General features: G+C 39.7%; 1 protein-coding gene across 8 annotated transcripts in view; it reads right to left on the reverse strand.

Moving 5' to 3' along the window:
- Window positions 1-723: 723 nt before the first annotated feature.
- GNB1 (G protein subunit beta 1) overlaps window positions 724-22995 on the reverse strand; it is a 34773-nt gene continuing 12501 nt past the window's right edge. For 2 of the 8 annotated variants that reach the window (XM_088178635.1, XM_088178634.1), the window contains exons 2-12: window positions 17009-17060; window positions 11232-11339; window positions 10591-10629; window positions 9860-9966; window positions 9361-9424; window positions 7497-7659; window positions 6634-6700; window positions 5001-5202; window positions 4519-4735; window positions 2799-2910; window positions 724-2513 (exon numbers count right to left, since the gene is read on the reverse strand). In XM_088178635.1, the coding sequence (XP_088034761.1) occupies window positions 2804-2910; window positions 4519-4735; window positions 5001-5202; window positions 6634-6700; window positions 7497-7659; window positions 9361-9424; window positions 9860-9966; window positions 10591-10629; window positions 11232-11288 (1023 nt within the window). In that variant the 5' untranslated portion in view covers window positions 11289-11339; window positions 17009-17060 and the 3' untranslated portion in view covers window positions 724-2513; window positions 2799-2803. The remainder of the gene's footprint in view (window positions 2514-2798; window positions 2911-4518; window positions 4736-5000; window positions 5203-6633; window positions 6701-7496; window positions 7660-9360; window positions 9425-9859; window positions 9967-10590; window positions 10630-11231; window positions 11340-17008; window positions 17061-22995) is intronic. The other 6 variants (XM_014883966.2, XM_088178636.1, XM_014883965.2 and 3 more) reach the window with 3 other exon arrangements.

Below are 22995 nucleotides of genomic sequence, written 5' to 3' on the forward strand. Positions count from 1 at the left end.
GTCACCATCACATTTTCCAAACTCCCAGCCTTTAAAAACCTCTCCATTGAGGATGAGAATTTCCATGTTTGGTACAAGACCAAGCCATGGATTTGGAATTTCTCTTGGTTGATGTGAAATGAGGGAAAATCCACTTTTGTTTGGATCAGAACAAGAGATGGGACTTGACCGACAAAACCACAAAACCCTCAAGTCAACCAATACCAAACTGTTGAACCAACTGCTTTAAAACACCAATCTGCTTCCCTGGGTATAAAATAATTTTTAAAAACATTTTTTTAGATAAAATTCTGCCTCATGGAGACTTTGTTCTTACTGAGAATGAAAATGACTTCTTACCCTGTCAATCTAACAGTGCCACCAGGGCTGCTGTGGCCAGATCCTCCCGTGGCAGGAACACAAAGATGTTCCACTCAATTCTTTCCCTATTAAAGGACACAAAAGTTTTAAAAGAAGTTACTCAGCGTTTTGCTTTGATTTCCTACTTCAGGTGCTCCACTCCTATAGCACAAAGCATTTTTGTCATGTGCACCTCTTGAACCATACTGGCTCTTTGAATTTGGAGTTAAATGCATATTCTGCCCAATAACTGACCATTAACCATTTAAAAAACACCAAACCATTTCTCTGGGGACAGCATCTCCTCCTCCTGTGTTCTTATTTCACAACTCAGAAGATGTTCTGCATGTTGAACAATAAGCTGTAAAACAGATCAGTCCAAACTCATGTCAAACTGCTTTATTACATCTTAAATAACATTACATTTTAATATAGTATCTATCTTGCATCCAGCTTTCTTGAAGTACACTGACTTTAAAATTAAATACAAAAGGTGAAGAGGGATACAGGGCGTGGAGAAAGCTCTACAGAGTAGTTTCATGAAAGAGAGTAAGAGGGAACTCATCTTTTATGCCAAATCCAGGCCTAACGCACAATTACAGCACATTTTTGTACAGAATGTTGCAGAAAAAACAAAATGGAGAAAAGCTACTACTGCTGCTAGGAAGGAGCATTTCTGGATACAGTGAGAAGATAGGAAAGAACAATCTGCTGTCCAAACACTGCTGCTTTTAACATTTTATTTGAAAAGAAAGCCAGGAAAACCTGCTCATTACAAAAATGACTCTGATCAGATGCAAAGGACTCATCCTGCAAGAGGAACTGGCTGTGAGGAACTGATTTATAAAGAAGATGGTCTAGGTTCCCTCCTCCCACACCCCAGAATCTTTGACAGCGATTGTTTGAACAGGCTGTTTCTTTTTCTTTTTTTTTTTTTTTTTTTTTTTTTAAAAAAAAAAAAAAAAAAAAAAAAAGTGACTTATCACGCTACTCCAAAACGTGCATAGCTTCGTACTGGAGTTCTTCATAGATTTATGCACAGAGTAGCAACAATAAATGAATACAGCGACAATGGTTACAGTTTTTAAACAGGTTATTTCTTCAAAGAAAAAACATCTAAGGACTTAGTCCAATATGCACTTTTTAGCATTTCTACAGCATGCGATTCTAAGAGTAAACCCACCCAATATGGCAAACAATCAAAAAAGGTTTTTTTTTTTCTGTTTAACTTAGAAAGTTCAAGATCATTATTTTCAAAACATTGATTTGTACATCATTTCATACACAAAGAATTGACTCAATACCCAAGTGTAGGATAGGTCTCTTTTGAAAACAGAGATTCCTGGTTGTTGAGACTTATAGGATAGTGTTAGGATATATAAACTGCCCTTCCAAGTGGACAAACCAAAACAGATTAAAAAAATCAGTGTGGTGAAAAAGGGGGGGGCAGGAGGGACCAAGGATTGCATTTGTAATCCATAAAAGGTGAAAGGATTCTTTAAACAAGCATTCATTACCTTTTACAGCATGTGCTTGGTTACCTTACTGCTTAACATTATCCTATATATGCCAAGTTTTGTGCAACAATTATCTGTGATACTAGAAAATAAAAATAAAAAAAATTAGGGACTAAATTTACAGCGTTAACAACCCCCAGGTGCTCTGGGCTAGGACTCCCTTGTTTTGCTCAATTAAATACATAAGGAAATGTATTCAAAAAGGAAACTTGAAAAAAATCCTGCTACAAACATGACTTTAAAATTTGCAAGTGTGTGAGATAAAGTCCTTAACTTCAACTTGGAAACTACAGTGAAAGCTAACTGTTTCACAATTATGCTCAAGTTTATTTTCTGGTCATGCTTTTTATGATAGTGTTTCGTTTGTTTTTAAATTCTCAAGACAAAAAAAAATGGTCCCAAAAGGAATGCACAATTTCATTTTGCTTACAACACAGAAATTCTTCTTGGAAAGGTAATTGTGCTCTTCATTTCAGCAACAGGAGACGGAAAAGATCTTGCCCTTTGAAGTTGGGGAGGATGGGGGTCCAAGTTAGTATGGTTGGATTGGATATGCTATCGTTTTTCATTTTCAACCGTTGGAAACTTCTTCCAGTCGTGGAGTCCACTGCTCTTCTGGCACACAGAAACATCTGGTGAGAGTGGCACTTTGAGAAACTGCAAACAAGGGCCAACACTGCTGTCCCCACCACTGACACATCCAGGCATTATCCCCCCCCCCTTTCCCAAGGATATTTATTTATTTACTCAAAAACCCACACAGGGAAGTACAGCACTCCAAAATTGGCCACCACAACAATGTTCAGTGCATACATTAAAATAATGATCATCTAAACCCCCCCAAGTCTGCTCCTCACTGATTTCCTAACCTGAAAAAGGAACAGCACTGCTGGCAAAAAGCATCCTGGACCCCAAAGCAGCCTTAATGAGCTGGGTACTCACCTACTTCAGTTCCAGATCTTGAGGAAGCTGTCCCATGACCCTGTTGCCACTGCCATGCCATCATCAGTCACACCTAAGCAACTGACACGGTTATCGTGACCAGCAAGGACACCTAGAGATGAGAAATGAACAAAGAAATTGCATTGTTGTGGTGATTTCCTGCCTGTTCGAATCACACCACAGCATGTTTGGACTAGCCAAGCTCTAGAGTCAAAAATCCTGAACAAACACAGCTGGAATTTTTAAATGCCTTTGGTTCTACAAGCACAGACTCAGGACAGAGCTGGGTTCTCAAAGGGTAATTCAGTAAATGCATGACTCCAAAATTTTCCTTGTATATTCCCCATATTATATTGGTCTCCCATGAGATGTGAAGTGACAGCCCTGAAAATTCTGACAATGTCACCACAAACATGCACTGCACAGCTTCTGTTCCTCACCATAGTGACAAAGATCAGTTAAATTTTACAAAATGTTTACATTTGTAAAAAATTTTCTTTTAAAACTGGAAGTTAAACTGAATTATGTTATGAACTCTAAAGCATTTTTCATCCAATTTTTTCTTACTACATTCACAAGACAGACTCCTCCATACAATCTATTTGTCAATATGGAGATCTAATACAATTCAATTATAGCACCATTAAAAGAAAGAATTGAGACACTAAGCAGAAAAATTAAGGGAGACAACATTTTCCTCTATCCCCTTTAATTTAACAGCTTCAAGGAGGTAAAAAAGAAAACCTAATTATGTTCAAGCTTTCCAGTCCACAGCACTGAGCCAAGATATTCTTGATGGACTTGAAATTAATCTTTCTACATGAATTAGAGTGCTCACAGGACTCTCCTCATTCTCCCACCAGCAATAGGAAGTGCTGCAATTTGGTGAAACAAAATCAGCACCAAGAAGTCTTAAAATACTTGTACTGAACACACAACCACAGAGGTGTTTAATACAGAAGTGCCAATATCAGAAGATACAGAAGTGTTTAATATCAGAAGTGCCAAATCTGCCTGGCAACCTGAAGCCTTGGAACATTTCAATATGGAGAATATTTTTCTCATCTCCTATTCTGATGAGAGTAATGAAACATTTGTGGCCTAATCTGTACCTTTTTTCCAACAAAAGTTTTCATTTTAAAGAACCGAAGTTAAATTCTCTTCATCTTTGGACCATGAGTTTCATGTTTGTTTCCTCAAAAGATAAACTTCACAGTCTCTGCTGTTTTGCTGGTTGTCTCTACAACTACTGCTACTAATACCAGGAAAAGAATTTTTGTGTATAAATAGCAACATTAATGTTGAATTGCTTTGAGTAGTTAATGCATAAACAAAGCCATAAAGTCTAAAAAAGAATATCCCTCCACCCCAAGCCCTTGCTTTTAATGGCAATCTTCCTGTTCTCAAGCATCCATCCTTGAGCAGGATTCCAATGGATCTGTACCATCACTGGGCAGCTTGAAGAAGTTTTCAGAGTTCTGAAGTTGAGACAGTGAGTGCTGACAGATCTGTGCATGAGATTCAATTCACACATTCAGCAGCACAGGTTGCAAAAGGCCACCAAGGCCACTAAGTCCAACCTGTGGCTGGTGCCCACCCTGTCACCCTGCCCAGAGCACCGAGTGCCACATCCAGGAATGCCTTGGACACCTGCAGAGCTGGGGACTACCCCAATCAAATATCCCCACTGAGTCTGCAATATTCAAACCCATTTATTTACCTGCTCTATCAGCTTTCAGCGTGTCCCACACGTTGCAGTTGAAGTCATCATACCCAGCTAGGAGCAGGCGGCCACTCTTGGAAAATGCTACAGAGGTGATGCCACAGATGATGTTGTCATGGGAATAAACCATCAGCTCCTGGTCAGCCCGCAGGTCAAAGAGCCGGCAGGTGGCATCGTCTGAGCCCGTGGCAAAGGCGTTGCCATTGGGGAAGAACTTCATGGGGGAGGAAAAAAAAAAAAAAACAAAACAAAAAAAACCACAAATGGTTTCAGTTTTCATCCCTTTGCATCACATCAGAGCACAGCAAACAAGAGGCTGCACCTCTCCACATGGGGATATGAAACCCAGTGAAAAAACACAAGTTTCAGGTAATTCTCTCAGCTCTACAAACTTATTTTAAAAAACCCTGAAAACAACATCATCATGCTGAAGAGCTGAGAGCAGACAACCAGAAGATGCCAGAGAAGCAGCTACATACACAGATGGCGTTGATGTCTGACTCGTGGCCGGTGAAGGTTTGCCGGCACATTCCTTCTCTGACATCCCACAGTTTGGCAGAGGCATCGCAGGCACCAGAAACAAAACACCGGGCATCGGGGGCAAGGGACAAACTCATCACATCTCCAGTGTGCCCAGTAAACGTGGTTGTCTGCTGACCAGTTTCTATGTCCCAGAGAGCACTGGAAAGAAGAATTGAAGAGGCAAAAATCAACACTTTTGTGCTCCTTTGTAAGGTCTTTTTATCACTGCTGAAGTAAAATTCCAAGTATTAACAACATTGATACTGACAATAGAAATAAACATTTCTGGTTAACTATTTGGTTTAAAGCTATCCTTAATTTTAAAACATTGGGAGGTTTTAAATTGAAAAAATACTGGAAAAAACTGGTGCCTGGCACTGAGGGCTGTTCATCCCATAGTTCTCTGCCATGGCTGTTATCCAGTACTACCACAGCTTCACTTGAAGAAGCAGTGGTAAGGCTACAGCAAAAGCTGAGCCAGCATTTCTCATTTTTATAAACTCACAGAGGATGAGTAACTTTGTGAATTATGTCTGATCTTAAAGCTGCAAGTCGGCCAAATCACTACTACAGTGATAATTAAGAGTATAAAAGGATGAAAGAACACTATCACCTCCTTAAGAAGAGGTCTAAACACTTCAGGAAGGGGGGATTTTTAATTCCTGTAATTTCTCAGCAAACCAGAGCCATCAGCAGCAGGTTCAAACCAGGCAAACAAGAGATGCCTGTACTTTGATAAATTCTTTTGAGGCTTGGCTAAACTGAGGTGATGTCAAGGACAGCTGCAGAATTACTACAGAGCTCCTGAAGAAGTTGTATTCTCTCACAAAGAGCAGCATTTCTACAAACTCTCTCATTTCATTATAGCTTTTTGAGTTTTCTAAACACCAACACATACTGAGAAACATTTTTGGTTTCAATCCCATACATCTTCCATAGCTACTGACAATCAGTGGACTAACACACAGGCATTCAAACAGACTGACATTGTGTTTGACAGGTATTTATTAGACAACCTTTGCTGCAAGTGCTGCTGCTTGGGAGAACTGCAATGCTTTTAAGAAATAGATGTAATAGAAAAATCTATGAAAAAAAGATGGAGGCCTTTTTTAGTTCAGAAGCCAGAATTTATGAAGATACACACCTACATTCTCCTCAAAAAACCCAGCTATTGTCACTGGAGAATATTTTCTAGGAGCTATTCTGAGTAACAACATTAACTATGTTCTGTATTAGAAATATCCAAACATGATTTTAAGTAATAAATACTGAATACAAAAAGGGTTTTGAGGAAAATCATTAGTCTATTACAGTTATTCCTGAAAACCAAACAGTTACATTAAAAAAAAATTCCCAGAACATCTTAACACAGAATTAGGTCAGGCTCTTCAGAACATGGGCACAAGCAAACAGCCAAAGCTCATAGCTGAAATTACCAAAATTGTCACTTGACAAAAAGTGACATATGAGCAGCATCACCACAGTCCTGTGGGTGATGATGAAGTTTGTGAAGGACAAAGTTTCTTTCAGGCACAGAGAATGGATTAGAAAAGCCCTTCCTGACAGTGCTGTCCCCATGTCCCAGCTTACCAAGTGGTGTCGCCAGAGCTGGTGACGATCTGATTATCATCCAGGAAACGACAGCAGGACAGGTAGCCTGGAAACAGAATAAAAGGAGCACAAATAAGGCCAGAGATTACCCTCCAAAGGCAAATTGGTTTGCTAATAAGCTGCTTCCTTCCTCTCCTGAAGCTGCAGCAAGTAACACTAAAAGCCTAAAATGCAACAGATGATTTTTGTAAAGGAATCTGCAATGTTTTGGACAAAATGTGGGTTGGCTCTTTAGAGATCACCCTGACCCACCCAAGGGATGGGGGACAAAAGTGTGGAAGCCACTGGCCAAGCTGGGCAGGAGTCTAAGAGAGCCTGCACTGCACACACTCAACTTTGTAAGGAAGGGGATCTCAGTGTCACTGCATCCAGCAGCAACGAATGTTCATGACCTCAACTGCATCAGACAAGCACTGAGGAAAAATAAACTGCACTCCTGCTCAGTACAAAGACCTGAGCATGGACATTGCATGTTTCCCAACAGCAGCATCAAAGAATTTCATCTGAATGGTCTGAAGGCTCTTTTTTCCTGAAATCCCATCTGCCAAACCATCAGTGGAACCACTTTGATTACAGAATAAGCCTGCCTGCCAACCACCTCCATTTCACAAAGCACAGAATTCAAACTACAGCAGAAAATATGAAAACCTGCAAACACCAACTTCCAGCTGTAAGTTCTTGTTCAATTTTACAGCAGAAAAACTGCTTAGAAACACTTAAAACCAAGCAGTCTGCAGCTAAATTCCTGCCTGAGGAAAGAAGTAGATCATTAGTAGGAAATGATATTTAAAGGATTTTTTTTTCACCTTCGCTGTGCTGAGGTAACTCAGAGCAGCACTCACCTGTGTGCCCAGCGAGCTCACGGCTGACACGGACATTCCCTTCACGAGTTTTCAAGTTATAAATGGAGCAGATGTTGTCCAGCCCACCACAAGCCACGTAATTCCCAGAGGGAGCATATGCACAAGTCATGACCCAGGAGGAGCGCAGGGGAATCGCATGCACCTGAAACAGAGACAGGCATGGATTGCAGCTGCAAAAATTGCATTCAGTCATGCACCACAAGGAAGTTTTTCACCTGTGTCTCAAGGCAGGCATCATGTTTTTTGGCAGAGAGGCAAGAATAAAACAGCAGTTTGAGTACAAACTATTTTGAGGGTAAACTTGCTCGTCAGAACAAGTAGTGACGTCATAAAACCTCAGATTTGCTTTTCCTCAATCCAGTTTCATCAGCAATTTTGGTCCAAAGTGAATTATTTCATTTCAGTGCTCTGATTACTATTGGTTTATTATAGGTTCAGGAAAATATTGACTTCCAAGCACAGTCAGCAAAACTGCCAATTCCAGGCTTAGATGCTGTGAATGAACAAGTAAGGAAATCGCTGCTTCCACTGCCACTTAAATCCTTCTTTGGAAACCCACTGCAAGCAATCAAGCTTCACATTTAAATAACTACCCCATGTTTCCTTGTCATCCTGTGCTCAAAGAACTTTTTTTAGATAATTATGGAAGCTAAACCTGTTCTGTCTTGTTAACTCGTTATGTTCATCCCTTAAATTTCTTCAGAAAGTCTTTAGGAAAGGGCTGGTGCCCTTAGACATATGGTGATATTTCATGCAATATTAACAATGTGCCTGAATTTCTTAAGGAAAAATCTCATTAGAAGCAGAGCAACAGCCAGGAATTAGTGATCCTGCAGCAAAGATCAGTTAAAAAAACCCCAACCCTGTCCTAAAACCACAACCAGTTCATTTTTGGAAGTCTTCTACCAAGGAACTATTTGGAATATTCACTTTGAGGCATTTTATTTTATCATTAAGCAAAGATCAAATTGATGACAACACTGTGTTACTTCCAGTGTGTGCTGGAACTGCCAGAAGAATATTGCAGGGATTAATTAGCATTGATGTAAGAACTGAAGATACCAATACAGAAATCATGGGATGCAGTGATGATTTCACCATCCTACAGTAGCCACAGTAATTTAGATGACATTTACCTGCAGGCTGGGGTCAAAGGATGAGGATGAAAGCAAAAAGGAGACAATTTCTTTTAAATTTCAAAAATGTATTATATTAACTTTTTAGTAAGGTGATGCCATTTGCTCCAGTGCACTGGTAACACTGATTTTAATGCTGTGAGGAGCTAAGTTAGGAAAATTTCTTCAGAATGAAACCAGTTCCATGCATGAGACTCAAGCAGCTCTGTCAACCAAAAGAGGCTACCTGGGAATTGTTGGCAGCCCTGTAACAGTGGCCATGATCTGTAAATACCAACCATTGTCAAATGAAAGTAAAAGTAGTCCTGAACTGCCTCATGTGACTGCAGCCACCAAGTGATGACTCATTAGAACATGTCAGTGGAGTCTTTCAGGACTCCACTGAGACAACAAATTAATCTGGCTGTGCTGAAATCTCTGCCCCTTCTGGTGCAAGATGCTCAGCACTGCCTGCTCTCTGGTAATCATTTTTCTGCAGCATCAAAATAAATGCAAACATTCTTTAGAAGGAGATCTTTCCTTGTTCTCCATTTGTGGTGCACATTTTCACACACTGCTGTGCTCTTCATACACAACTTGATTGTGTTGCAGAATTCAAGATTTGCACTTAGGACTAGGAAAGCAACAGAGCCAAAATGATGATGGGCAACACTTCCTTCTGATGCATTCACAACTGAATCACACTGCAATGGATCAGCTGGCCTTACCTTGTTTGTAGTATAGCTGTCCCAAATTATAAGTTTGCCATCCTGGGAGGCACTAACTAGAAGCCTAGGGAGGAAACAGGAGGGAAAAACAATCATTGTGGGCAGCCAAGGAATACCTTTGTGATGAACATTGTAAAGAAAAGACAATGAAAGCAGCTGGTACCAGTGGATTCAGTTTCTCTTTAAATGAATCAGTAGTTACCAGGAAAGGAACAAAAGGGAAAAAAGACAACTGATAATGGCATCTACTCTATTTCCACAGTTCCTCAGAATTCATGTGGTACCACTACTGCATTTTTCAGGCAAGTACACAAAGACTGGGATTTTGGCATCAAATGTAGACTTGGATTACAGAAACACGGAGGAAAACTCTGGCATTCAGCGTTTCTGACTCCTCTGGCTTGTCCAAGTTCTCTCAGAATTATTAATTCCATGTGGTCCCAAGGCCTGTGCATTCAACTTTCCAGCAGTGAAGCCACAGGAGCAGTTTTGTACCCACCTGGAATCAGTCCCCCAGTGCATTGCATAAATTTTGGCCAGGTGTCCCCGGAGTGTTCTCCTAGTGCGCATCTGGATTCTCCCCACTGGGTCAATATTGGCTGTGATCTGAAGCAGGAAAATGTCACACACTGAGTTTTCCCCTTCACTCTTCACAACTAACATCTCATACACGATTCCCACAGTCCAATATTCTCAATATTGACTGAATTTTTTTTTTTAACTGCCCATTCACAAGTTATGTCATGTTGAGCAGCATATCTTTATCACCTGATGCAAGCAGCTTATTGCATTTATAAACACTCCCAGAATTTGTTTTGTTTAGGTTGTATCTTCTTAGACTTCAAGGATTTCAGACCTTTGATCTGGGTTTTCTCCTCCTGCACAGATAAATGTGGCAGACATTGAAGCAGTTTGACCTCAGCAGGCCTTATGGTTCTCATTATCAGGGTAACAACAGTATTGCTCCCAGCTCCAGGGCCGAGCATTATTTTCCATTAAGCAGCAGAAATGTGCCCTGAGTCACCCAAAGAAATCACTGCTCAAGGCCACTGCTCTCAGAAACTGGACAAACATGTACTTATTTCTGGAAGAAAACACCCAAAGGCAAAATAAAAAAAATTGCTACAAGAGGCAAAACCAGATTCACTTGCATTCACCTTCTTACACAGCATTTTCTTTTTGTAAAGGAGATAAATTTTCTTAATTCCTGTTAAACTCTGAAATTCTTACCTGAGCCAGGGTGGCATCTGCACATGCTTTCCTAGCATCCTGCAAGAGAAGGAAATTGGAGAAATTGGATGGAGCTCTGTACATTTCTTTCTCTGTTTTATCAAGTTGATTAAGCCCCCTGAGCCCCAGGTTCAGAAAACATTTCTGCTTGTCACCCAGAGAGGACCCATCCTAACAGCAGCATTACCATAATACACTGCCTGCTGTCAACACACATTGTGCACTGAACTTTGAAATTTCTTCTTCTTTTGGGAGAAAGGCAACATGACTTTCACCACAAAGACACTCAAGCAGTGGAACTGCTTGTACAGAGGCTGTGCAGCCTCCAACCTCAGAGGTTTTTAAGAACTTACTGCACAAAGCTCTGACAAACTTTATCACTGACCTTATTTTAAGAATTTTTTTTAACTTTAGTTATGCTCTAGCTCAGACAAACTTCAGTAACCACTCATTCTGATCAGCGATTTTGTGCATTGCTTCTGTAACTTATTTTCTAAGCAATATAAAAGACAAGAAAGTAATTTTCAAGCAGTCATATGTGCTTGCCCTTCCTACTTTAACTCTGACATTGGGGAAACATTTAAGGCATCATTTGAGTCCTCCTCAAGCCACGTTCATTTGTGCTGAGGCACAATACATACTCTGATTTGGTTTTTCAGTTGCTCGGCCTCCTGGCGTAACTGGTCAAGCTCGCTCATTTTCCTGTGCTAAAGGTGTGCTCCACTGCCACCTCTGAAACAACCAGAAATCTGAAACACAGGGCACAGGAAGCAGAATTACAAGTCAAGAGTTTGAAATTACAAATCACTTTCAACCACTTCAAACTTGAAAAAAAAAAAAACGGCAGATTGATTTATTAACACAGGAATAAACGTGAAAATTTGTGTCTGAAACCTCCTCAGCATAGGGTGTTGTCACAAATGGATGTGATTTCCTTCCAGCCATAGGAAATAAAATAGAATTTGGACTTTTTTCTCTCCTCCAGGCCTCCTACCTTTTTCCTTTTCTTCATTAGAATGTTTCTGATTCATTTTTGTATAAATTCAAGTTGCCCAAGAGTGAGTAAGCAGCTAACACCAATTTTAGACATGGAAGTCAAAGCTTCCCTGCAGCTCCTCAGACCAGAGTAAGGAATTGTCCCAGCAAAGAAAAAGGATTTACACTGACACAAGCACCTGCAAAATGCTGTAACAACTGTCTGCAACATCATGGTTATGAAAAATATTGTTCTGCTAGTGGAGAAAAGGAGATCACTCAAAAATGTTCAAGGTTTTATTTGATAACTGCTAAGATGTCTGAGACCCAGAGCTGACAACACAAACATGTTGTCAGGGTAAAACCAGGGATTTTTTGCTGGCTTGAGGGCAGGAGTTTGAGCAACCACAGCCATCAGACACTCTTCTCCTCTAAGCCTCTGTTTTCCCAGTATCCATAGGCACCAAATTATATATATTCTATAGAGCCAGCAAGGCAGAGGCTCTGTGAAGCCACTGCAACAGCCTCAGCTTCTGCCTAGAGTTCTTCAACTATTGGATGATATTTCCCACTATCACAATTCATATGGATATTTCCTATTAAATGTACAACTTATCTTTAAAAGCCTCTGCTCCAGAAAGATTCTGTTGGCATTTTCTCCAGCATTCCACATCTCTAACTCAGCTGTTCCTAAACTTTTTGTTTTAAAATCTCTGCAGCTTGACAGCAATGGAAGATGCTGAAGAAACATGCTGATGAATTTTCTCTTTTATTGCAGAACAAGATAATTGGTTCCAATTTCAAATACTACACAGAACACCTGGAGTTTATAAATTAACACTGATAGTGTGATTTTAGAACATTTTATTAGCTGGCATTGACCCTTTACTATTCAATAAAGGAAATGCTTTGCTAGCAGTTTTACATATTATTCTGTTAAGATTTAATCAGCTTATTTATCTTTGCAAGCATGTGGGGTTTGTTTTCCTCTTAAAGCCCTTCCCAAGGAGAAAGATGAGGATAACTTCCAAATTTTTATGCAGTCACAATAACAGAGAACATACTGTCAAGGTAAATTAGAGCAGTAGAACAAACTTCACTGTTAAAAGAAGCTGCAAAACAGTTTAGACTTCAATATTCCCTAAATATTTCTATCCCCCAGAACCAGACTTAGGCTTAAGCTCTCTCCATAGTAGTTATTCCAAACTGAAAACCTCTAGGAACAGATGCCAGATCTTGTCATAGCATCATTTACCATTTTTTTCCTCTTCTCTGAAACCCACAGTATCTGAGAAAAGGAATTTTAGTTGGCTTCTCTCCCAAAACCTCCACTCACACAACTCCAAGGCCCTTTCACTTCATTGTGAAACTGGGTCTCCTTCCCTCTCTCTTCTGCTTCCAGGGTCATCTCTAAGCCCCTTTAAGATTGCTTGTTCAGCTCAGCCCAAAATCCAGCTAAGACAAAACTCATCCTGAGTGCTTCATTATCCTGCTTTTCTTTTGAATGCTCTTTTGTTTCTCAAGATGTTTTGTTCATTCCACACAGCAGACAAACACTCTGGGCTGGCTGTCAGGATTTTGAGCATGTCTGCAGCTCCTGAGCACTTCACACACCTGGTGAAACACTAATGCACTGCTCTCGTCAGAAATGAATTAATTGAAGAATAAACTGCAATTTTTCAGATCTTTCTGCTTCTTTCTATCCAGTTCTGCCATTCTCTGAGTTAACATATAAGACCATTTCCTACTAAGTAAACACTGACCACTCCAGACAAAAAATTTAGAGATGGTATCATTCCTATTTCAGAGCAAAAAAATTCCAAAACTTTTGTGTTCTGCCCAAGGTCACAGCAACTCACTGATGAGACTGCAATAGACTCAGGACACCACGAATTCCAGCTGCAGGTACAAGGAACTACTGAAGATTTTTCATGCAGCTTTATTTAAAAATACAATAGGAGGAATAATTTCACGTCAGTCAGAGCAGATATGTTCCCCTTAAAATAGCACCCATTTATTTCTGCAGAATTTGTGCACTATGAGAGAGAATTCTCTTGCATTTAAATGAAACAAAGCTTCTGTGCATGGAACAGGGAGAGGCCTAAGGAGATGAACCCTCAGCCTAGGAAAAAAGTCACTAGATAAGAAAATGAACTTTTTAATGTATCCATCTAAGTTCCCATATTGAATATAGATCCACTTTTGAGAATTCCAGCTTAGCCCCTATGCATTCCAAGCAACTCCAAACTCTGAAGTGCCTTTCTCTCAGCATCCATAGGAATTGTTTAAAGCACATTTCCACATTCTCTTTGTAGTCTTTGTTGTTTCAACATCAACAGGAAGTGCTAATTCCTGCCAACACGACTGAACTCACTCACTCAGGAAATGACAACCCCACAGCAGCCAAGGGCATTAAAATATAGGAGTTCTGTAAAGCAAACTGTAAAATTTATGGGACAAACAGCAAATCAGCTTGGCTGTTCCACTATTTCTTTTATACTATGTTTTAGACAATTGAATTTATGGTAGAAATATGAGATCTGTGGGAGGAAAAAAGGTTTCCAGCCTCCCATGTCCTCTTTAGCTATACTGTAAATCAGAGCTTACTAGTCTTGCATTTAAAAACATATCTTCAAAAGACTAAGGACATCAGGTAAGGTCATAAGGATGTATGGGGAAAAATGCTTTTATCTATTCTCACTTTGATACATGGGAAATTTTATACAGATTTATTTATATTACAGACATGGATCATATATTGAACAGCCTCTGCTCATCACAAACAAGCACAACCGAGTATCATAAAATAGATTTTTATTTCCTGGCATGTTCTCAAGACATTTAACCCTGTTTTACAAGAAAGTTTCTAGAAGATTCTGTAAGCTCGATATGGATGATAATCCTATTTCTAGACTTTTGAAAGAAGTTACTGCATTTCCAAACCAAGCAAACCTCAAGGAAAAAAAGTCACTCCTCAAGTTCCACACTCCTTTTCCCCAGTTATCCCCAGAGTTGTGCAGAAATAGGAAGGATCCAAACTCTCACTTACCTCACTTGGGACCAAGTGAGTGTGTCCCTGAAGGCAGCTCCTCAGCAATAACACATCCACTTTCCCCAACTCCCTCCAGACCTTTCCAAGGGCTGAAGTGCTTAAGTGTCTCTGCTCTAAGCTTATTTCCCCTAATCCTGTTGACCAGTACACCTTGTGGGTAATTCTCCTCTTGCAGGATAACAATCTGTGCTCTTCACTATTGCCCACTCCCCCACATGACCCGAGTCTCTCATCTCTTCTGACAAGGCACCCATGGAGGAGTCACTTTGTTCCTGTTTCCCACAAAGGAAAATCAACTGACTTCACTTTCACATAGGACAAAACTTCACAATTCAGCTGTGTCAAAAGGATTTAGCACTTCATTTATGTCAAAGGAACAGCTCAGGGTTTGCTTTTCTCCACCTCTCTCTAACATGAGCTATATTCCTCTAAAAGGAGAGTTGTGTCCTGTCACTTGTGTGTCCAACAGCCTTGCACTACATTTTTAAACTGCAGGAAGCCTTACAGAACTTCCATGTGCTTCCTGCAAATGGAGATATACTCAGGATTCCCAGTGGACTAATTCTTATTTAAAGAATAAGAATTATTCACTCACTGCTCAGAAAACAGTGACAGAAAAATCCAAAGGCTGAGGAAGAAACTCAAATTCCCTCATTTCATTGTAACAACTCCAGTGTCCTTTCCACAGCTCGAACTGTTTATCCAATTAAATCCAGCTACTGAAACCAAGGTATCATTAACACCCTCACATTCCTTTGTACCCTCATGCTTGAGAGCTGAATACAACTCATTCAAACATGTATTCCTCTGTTAAATATTATTCCTCTGCTGGTAACAGCAATGAAGAATTGCATTCTTCATATTAAGAATTTAGTAAGCAATGAAGCTTATTAAAGAATTATTTTCTTACACCATTCCTATTGAAAAAAAAAAGATGGAGTCTTCCACCCTTTCTCTGTCCTGAGAATAATCTTTACACATTAAAAGAAAAAAGCCCACATTTGAAATCACAGCTATCATTAAGTCAAATATTTAGAATTTCTATCCCTTGCTGGTCAAGCTTTGCTTGCCACAAGGTATTTTTAGCAGACATTACTACTACCAAAACCTAACATGATCCCACCAGGCCATTGTGGATGCACAGTCTGGTAACACAGAGGGTTTAAAAGCTAAATTGTTCATATTTTACTCAAGCACAGTAACTTTCTAAGGAGGTCTAGCAAATCCCTTTTCTCCCATGAACAGCCTGACATTTCTTCCCTCAACCTCTTTCCTGCCAACACCCATCACTCCAACATGGATGAAAAATAAAACATTTGCAAAAAAAAAAAAAAAAAAAAAAAACCAGAGCCCAAACTTTCCAGGCTTAACAAGGAGCTCCCAGCATGGCCAGCAGACAGTCCCAGTGCAGGTCATCTGATTAAATGAAGCTGTGCTAATCTAGCAGATACCACAAATCCTATTAGCAACATGCACAGCAGCTTGGACATTTTCACAATGACAAAGGAATTATCCTCAACTCACTGTTAGTTCCAGTCAGCTGACGTCACACTGGCTTGGAAAAGCTGAGGGTTTTTTTTGTTTTCAAGAGCAGAGATGCATTTCTTGTTTCTCTTTTATTCAGTGGGAAATGCAGTGAGATCACAATTACTTGTGGAACAAATTGGAAGTGTTCTCTTTCTCGTTTATATAAACTAAAATTGAAGAAAAAATTCAGGGTCCCCTTGGATCCAGAGGGAACTGAAGGCAGAGGAATAAAGGCTGCTGCCTGCCTCTTGAAAAACAGGTAAAGATCCAGTAATGGAAAATACCAGATTTAACTCAGCAAATACTTGGCCAATTTGCAATGCTCCTCACAGACATTCAAGTTAACGTCTGGAAGGTAATGAAGATTTTACTGCTTCGAGAACAATAGTAATAATTACAATTACACAGAATATAAACTCTGAAATTTTTAGGTTCTGTTTAAATAATACTGACACATTGAAAAGAACATTGTGACAAGAGCCACTTTGCTCAAAAGAAATTTGGCCTTCTTTTGCCAAACATGGTGGAGAAGTAATTTTTCATTCATGAGAGAATGACTATTCTCATCATTTTATTTATTACAGTTCCCTGCCCCACTGAGATGAAACAGTTTCATCTGTGGTCTCCCTCTGCTTTGCCAGTTCCCTCTCTGACAGAGGCAGGCACTAACATCTATTATTTAGCAGGTTTCCTGGCCATTTTAAAATCCTTCCTGTTGACACAAGAATACACATGCTAAAGGAGAAAACAGGTACTTTAGGCTTGCACAGACTAACAGCCAAAAAATCTGAATTAATCTCTTTTTTAAAAATAGGATGTTTCTCAAAGTGTAGAAAAAAATAATCATCTTCTTTCTTTACTTACATTTTCTCTCACTATAGTAGAAAGCCAACTTCTGCTGTCAAACATGTAAATTCTGGAAAAAAAAAAAGACACCAAAACCGCATTTAATGTAATGATCACAAAAAAAGCACCAATTTCTCAACAAATCTGACAGAAATTAAACTACTATCAAAGTGCAGACTATTTCTGTTAGCTAACTTGACCAGCTGACCTGCCTTCATGAAGGAAATTGGAACAGTTTTATTAACTGTAACACAACCAAAAGATGGGTTCAGGTCAAGCAGCTCATTTTGACCTTTTTTTCCCCAAAACTCTTGCAATCCTGAGATCATTCTCCTGCCCCAGGGACAGAGAAGTCCATGCTTTAAGAGAATTTAGGATTAGAAGGAAATACAGTCTCACTCATACAATTTTCACTGTACTACAAAGTGCCCCCCCATCAGCATTTTCAACACAGTGAAATTATTTCTGTTCAATCCTGTCCCTGAGCTACATTTGCCTTCTAAGCACAGTTAAATATCATGACATCTATTTTATCAGAAGGAGTTACATAAACCTCCTACTAACGAGCTCAAGTGAGAGCACACCGCTCTTCTAGAAGAGTTACATCTTCAAATCACAAATTATATCAGAAAGTACAGAAAGAATTGACACATTCAATAACTCACACACTCACAGTCTGGACTGCACTGGTTTAACAAAGTGCCTTTGCAGAAAGGGGAAAAATATAACAAATTTTGGATCAGTTTTCTCCCCTGGCAGCACTAAGCAGTATTTTTTAGTTCACCCCAAGATGTGAAATACTGACAACCACTTCTACATCCCAAACATCTGGATGTGGCTCTGTCACACACCAAGACAAGGGCTGGGGGTGATGCCAGGGGACCCCTCAGTGTTCAAAGTCACTGCATCAGGACAGGGGAGATTATTCAGAGCACAAAGCAAGAAGGTACTGAAACAAAATGACCTGAAATCACAAAGCCAGCCTAAAACTTCACACACTTTCAACTGAAATCTCACATAAAATGCACGTTTCTGATTTCCCAGTTCACTACTAGCTGGAGAATTTACAAACCACTTCAGTGTTTGGTATGGAGGTTAAGCTACTTAGGATATGGATCATCCTCACCCAAGCTCATTTATAGATAAACATTTTAATACTGTGATTATGAAACTATCACGGTGTAAGCAGTTTTGTTTGTCACTGCCAGAACGACACATTTTGGGACATAAACAGTAACTCACACTTAGAGGCCGAACTCCACCCCCCAGACACAAAAACATGACGTGACCATTTTAAGTTCTGAAAACAGAGCAACTCCAGTCAACTTTCAGAAGTCTTGACAGGAAAAAAATTTGCCTCCACTACAGAGATAATGAAATCTAATGAAATCCTGAAAGAATTACCTGAAATGTAAACAAGTAAATTTATGCTGGCACACTAACAGCACACAGAATACACAATAGCAAAGGCCAAAACACACACCATTATTGTCCTGTGCTGCACCCTCATTAATGCAGGAGAGGTGTTGCAGATTTCATATGCTTTCTGCAAAAAAGAAAAACAAAAACAAAACAAAACAAACAAAAAAAAAGCCACTTTAACCAGCCTGAAAGAAGAGGAAGGAAGCATAACAGCAAACTTTTTCACAAAAGTTGAGTTTATTTTTCAAAGGGTTAAGTTTCTGAGGATGCTGAAAGCATCACAGAACGCAGTCCTGGCAACGGAGATATTTTCAATTCTACCTTAAAGATGGAGCTCATTTAAGGACAAAAGCAGACAAGCTACTCATGAAAAAAAGATCTGCATTGCCACAAGCTTCCATTTTTAGCTAAAATGTAGCCTGGTAAAAGCAACATGAAAATTAGAGGGCAGTTCATTCCCTGCACCGCAGCACTGGCTCAGCAAAGAGTTCTTGTAAGGAGCTCCACACGCTGCCCTGACAGCCCTGCTGAGCCCAGAGCTGCAGCTCCTTGACACCAAAAACTGGGCTTTCAAAAACAGCACAGAACAAAAAGTTCCACAGAACACTCCAAGCACGGTTCAAGTGGTTAAACCATCACACCAAAGCACCTGGAGGTGAGCCAGCCCCACGCAGGGTTGGTGTTCCCAGTGTCCCCACATGCCCACAGCCTCCTGCTCCAAGTGAAGCAAAAAAAAAAAAAAAAAAAAAAAAGTAAAGTAACTCCAAATGTCAAAAGTGTCATCATTTCTGGGTAAAGCTTTCCCTCCCTAACTGCTGCCAGCCCAGTATCCTTTTTACTTTACAGATACTGAAGCAATTACTCTGAGCTGACAATCCAGCCTAAAAATTTATCTCAACTCCAGCATATTCCAGGTGCAAGTCTACATAGGAAGATTTCTGCAGAAGACACCACAACTTTTTCATGAGGCTGGGGAAAGCAGGGAAGAAAAGAAAGAAAAAGGACTTGAAAGAGTATGGAAAGCATTTTGAAATATTTTAAGATCATAGGAAATCTGGAGAATACTCCAAAATGAAGCAACTTCCTAAGCAGATTAATCACACTCACTGCTCCCTCTCCAAAGCCATTACAGCATAAACACGTTTTTCTCTTGACCTATGGATTCAGTGAGAGGCTTAAAACCCAAATATTCTGGATGTTAATTCCAACTTTCTCAAGACTGCTCTACACACACACTAACTAGGTGCCAAGGCATTCTAGTATTTCAAACACACCAGCAATTCATGCACAATGATGTGGGGCCAGGCAGAGGATCTGGCTCAAACCCTGGGATGAGATTTGCCCAGACTCCCAGCAGTTGTCCCTGCTGTAAGAACATGGAGAAGCTGGGAGATGTGTTCAGTGGGGGATGTAATCAATGTATGCACAGATATTTGAGTGGCTTTATCAACACAGTTTAACATGGATCTCAACCAACACTAGAAAAAAAACTGATTTTCATGACCATTACACCACGTGAATCTTAACAATGTCTTGCATAACACATCCTCTTGCAAGAGTGGCACATAGGGTTGTTTCATTCAAGGCATTCAAACTAAAATAACGTCACTGGAGGGGAAGAAAAACAAAAAAAAAAACCCCTCAAACCATCCAAAAACCTACTAGCAAACCTCAGTATTACTATTAAGATAAACCAGCAATTTTAAGTGAAGTTATTCTGCTGCTCTGCAGCCCTGTGAAGAGCACCCCTGAGCCAGCAGGGATGGCTGGATGGAGCCAGGCAATTCCTAATTTAGCCTGCAGATGCTCTTGTTCAGGTACCCAACATCATCAGCACTGTAATATATCACCTACGAGACAGAGATAATGGCTGTGAAACCAGCAATTGCGAGTTAGTTTATTAAAATCATTTCTTACAGTCTACAAAGCTGATTATTATCACACAACAGTAGCTACATGCCCAAGAGATTACACCACCTTGCCAAATCACTGCCAGCATCATGAAATTCAAATGTGCCACCAGGCAACAGTAATTAAGTCTCAAATTCAAACTTTTAAGATTGTTCTGCATACAAAAAACTCCCTCATCCTCAGTTTAATGACTTGGTCCTAACTATCAACTTTAAGTGCTCTAGCAGACAGCTGGAAGCTCAAAGGATGTTTCAGGATCTGCATGTGCCCCTCCAAGAGTTAATTCCAGCTCAGACTTTCCTTGGGGAGTGCAGAGCTGGAGTCCAGAAAGCCAAGTCTTTGCCGTCCCCCCCTCCAAGGGTAGCTTTGAATTACAACCTAGAGAAATATAAAATAATAATTACCAATTCACCAATCTAAACACGCCGGAGCAAAAGGATACAACTCCTCCTTTATTCCAAGTCTCCTTTCTGGGAAGCATCTGCCATGTCTGTAATTTCCAAGCACACAAACTTTGAAAAGCAAGCAGTACCTTCCTAACAGGTTTGCCAAAGAGCTCACCCCGCTAGGGACAACAGGAGATTGTACAACTCCTTCGAAAACTTCCTGAAAGCACTTGTGTCGTGCAAGGCCAGCACAGCTGAATGTTTCTGTGGGAGGTATTGGCTGCTTCTTGTGCTGAAGAATTGCCAAGTTCCCAGCTGAAGCTGAGCTGTGCTCAGTAGACATTTTTCCATATATTAGTGGGAAGTACACACAAAACAAGCAACAGGTCGATCAGTGTTAATGCTCATCTTGCAGCAGCTACATTGGTTGGCTGGAGAGCTCACTAATTCCCATTTTCAATATAGTGTGTGAGTAAAATGATAATTACACAAGCTAAAAATAGCTGCAACTCAACAACCTGATTTCATCAGTGCTTCACTATTACCTATAGCTCAATAAGGAATGGCAGGTTCCATTTCTAGAGTCACTGATGTTTAGTTTTAGAGCTTTTGTGTTTTGTTTCAAGGAGAACTCCAGAAATGCTTTCCTCCTAAGAAAACCTATGCACTTTTTCTACTCAGCTTGATGGATCTACAGCACCACAATAGGAATAAAAAAACTTCTCCTTGCTGCACAGAACACAGGAAAATTGTTGGCTAAAGAATAAAGGTCAGTTCTGGGGCTTTTGCAAAGTTCTGGCCACCTTCCTTCATCCTGTAACCTCATTCACACAAAACAGCACATGCAACAGGAAAAACCAGGCAGAACAGATCGACATGGAACAGCCTCCAATCAGCCAACTTCCACCAAACTGCAATTCCCAAGTTTCTCACTGCTTCCATTTGGCACTTCAGAATCCAAACTCCCACAAAAAGAACAAAACCCAGAACAAACCCATCCACCATAAATAGCTGCTACTATTCAGACGAAAAAAAAAAAACAAAACAAAACAAGAAAAAATTAAGCTTTTATTTCAGAAAATTAAGGGAAGAAACAAAATATTAACAAATCTGGAAACCTTGAAATACCTTGCAAAACCCAAATTCACCAAGGCACTTTCACATTCAAAGTCCCAAATTGGAACCACTGTGTCAGAGGAACAGTGCATTTTTGTCTCCTCCAAAATATGAATAATTCACCACAAAAGTTTAACTTCAATATTCAAATTCCTCAATATGCCAGAGGTTGTTACCACACAGTAACACAACACAATACCTACTGAAAGTCACCAAAATGCTAATCATGCATAATCCATCAGCTCTTGCTTGCATGCCTCGATTTTCCAAGGAGACATCCCTCCCTCTGTTTAACAAGCACTTGAAAAATCAACCTTTTGGACAGTTTACCACTTTCTTAAAATAGCAGCTTAACAAGCAGACAACAATGCTAAGATCATGGCAGGACACATGACTGCAGTAAACAGCTCTGGTGGAAGTTGTCCATGTCTCCTTGTGCCACCACTGCACAAACTCCAGCTGTCTTCATGGCAGACACAATCCCATGCTGCCAAAATACTCACATTTCCTCATGTTAATCCCATGACCTACATTTAAAAAAAGAATCATCCTGATGTAATATTTAAGCATAAAAATCTGGACTGTAACAGGTCATTTCATTAATCCTTTCTAAATGCATCTGGAAGCCATGTGCATTACTAAAAACAAAACAAAACAACTTAATATTCTAGGTACAATAGAGAATTTCTGCAAAAAATTGAAAGAACTGATATTACAAGTTTAACAGATGCCTAAAGCCAAATGCTTAAAATAACACTTTTTAAAAAGAAGGGTCTTAAGAGACCTTTGAAGTAGTTCATGACTATTAATAACTCCTGGTACTTCAGTGAGCTAAGCCTAAACATTTCCTAACTACATCTCTTCTTTTCTGTCTTCCTCTCAAAGAAATTCCCATTTAAGAGCATTTTTACACTTCCTGATAAGAAGCAGGCATGGAAAGTTAACTTATTTTAAGAACAAATATTACTGGTATGTAGTGTAAGTTTTCAACAAACTTGTATTTATTAAATCACAATAAACCAATATTCTAGGTTTTATTCAAATTTATCTCTATGCAGTTAGTACTTCTGCAGAGCAACACATTTATAGATAAACTCACCGATTTTATCCATCTAGTCAGTGATGTTTTTGACTGTCTTCTTTCCTGATCTTACCATTTTAAAAGAATGG

The sequence above is a fragment of the Sturnus vulgaris genome, chromosome 25 (assembly GCF_052056855.1).
Source record: "Sturnus vulgaris isolate bStuVul1 chromosome 25, bStuVul1.hap1, whole genome shotgun sequence".
Taxonomy (NCBI): domain Eukaryota; kingdom Metazoa; phylum Chordata; class Aves; order Passeriformes; family Sturnidae; genus Sturnus; species Sturnus vulgaris.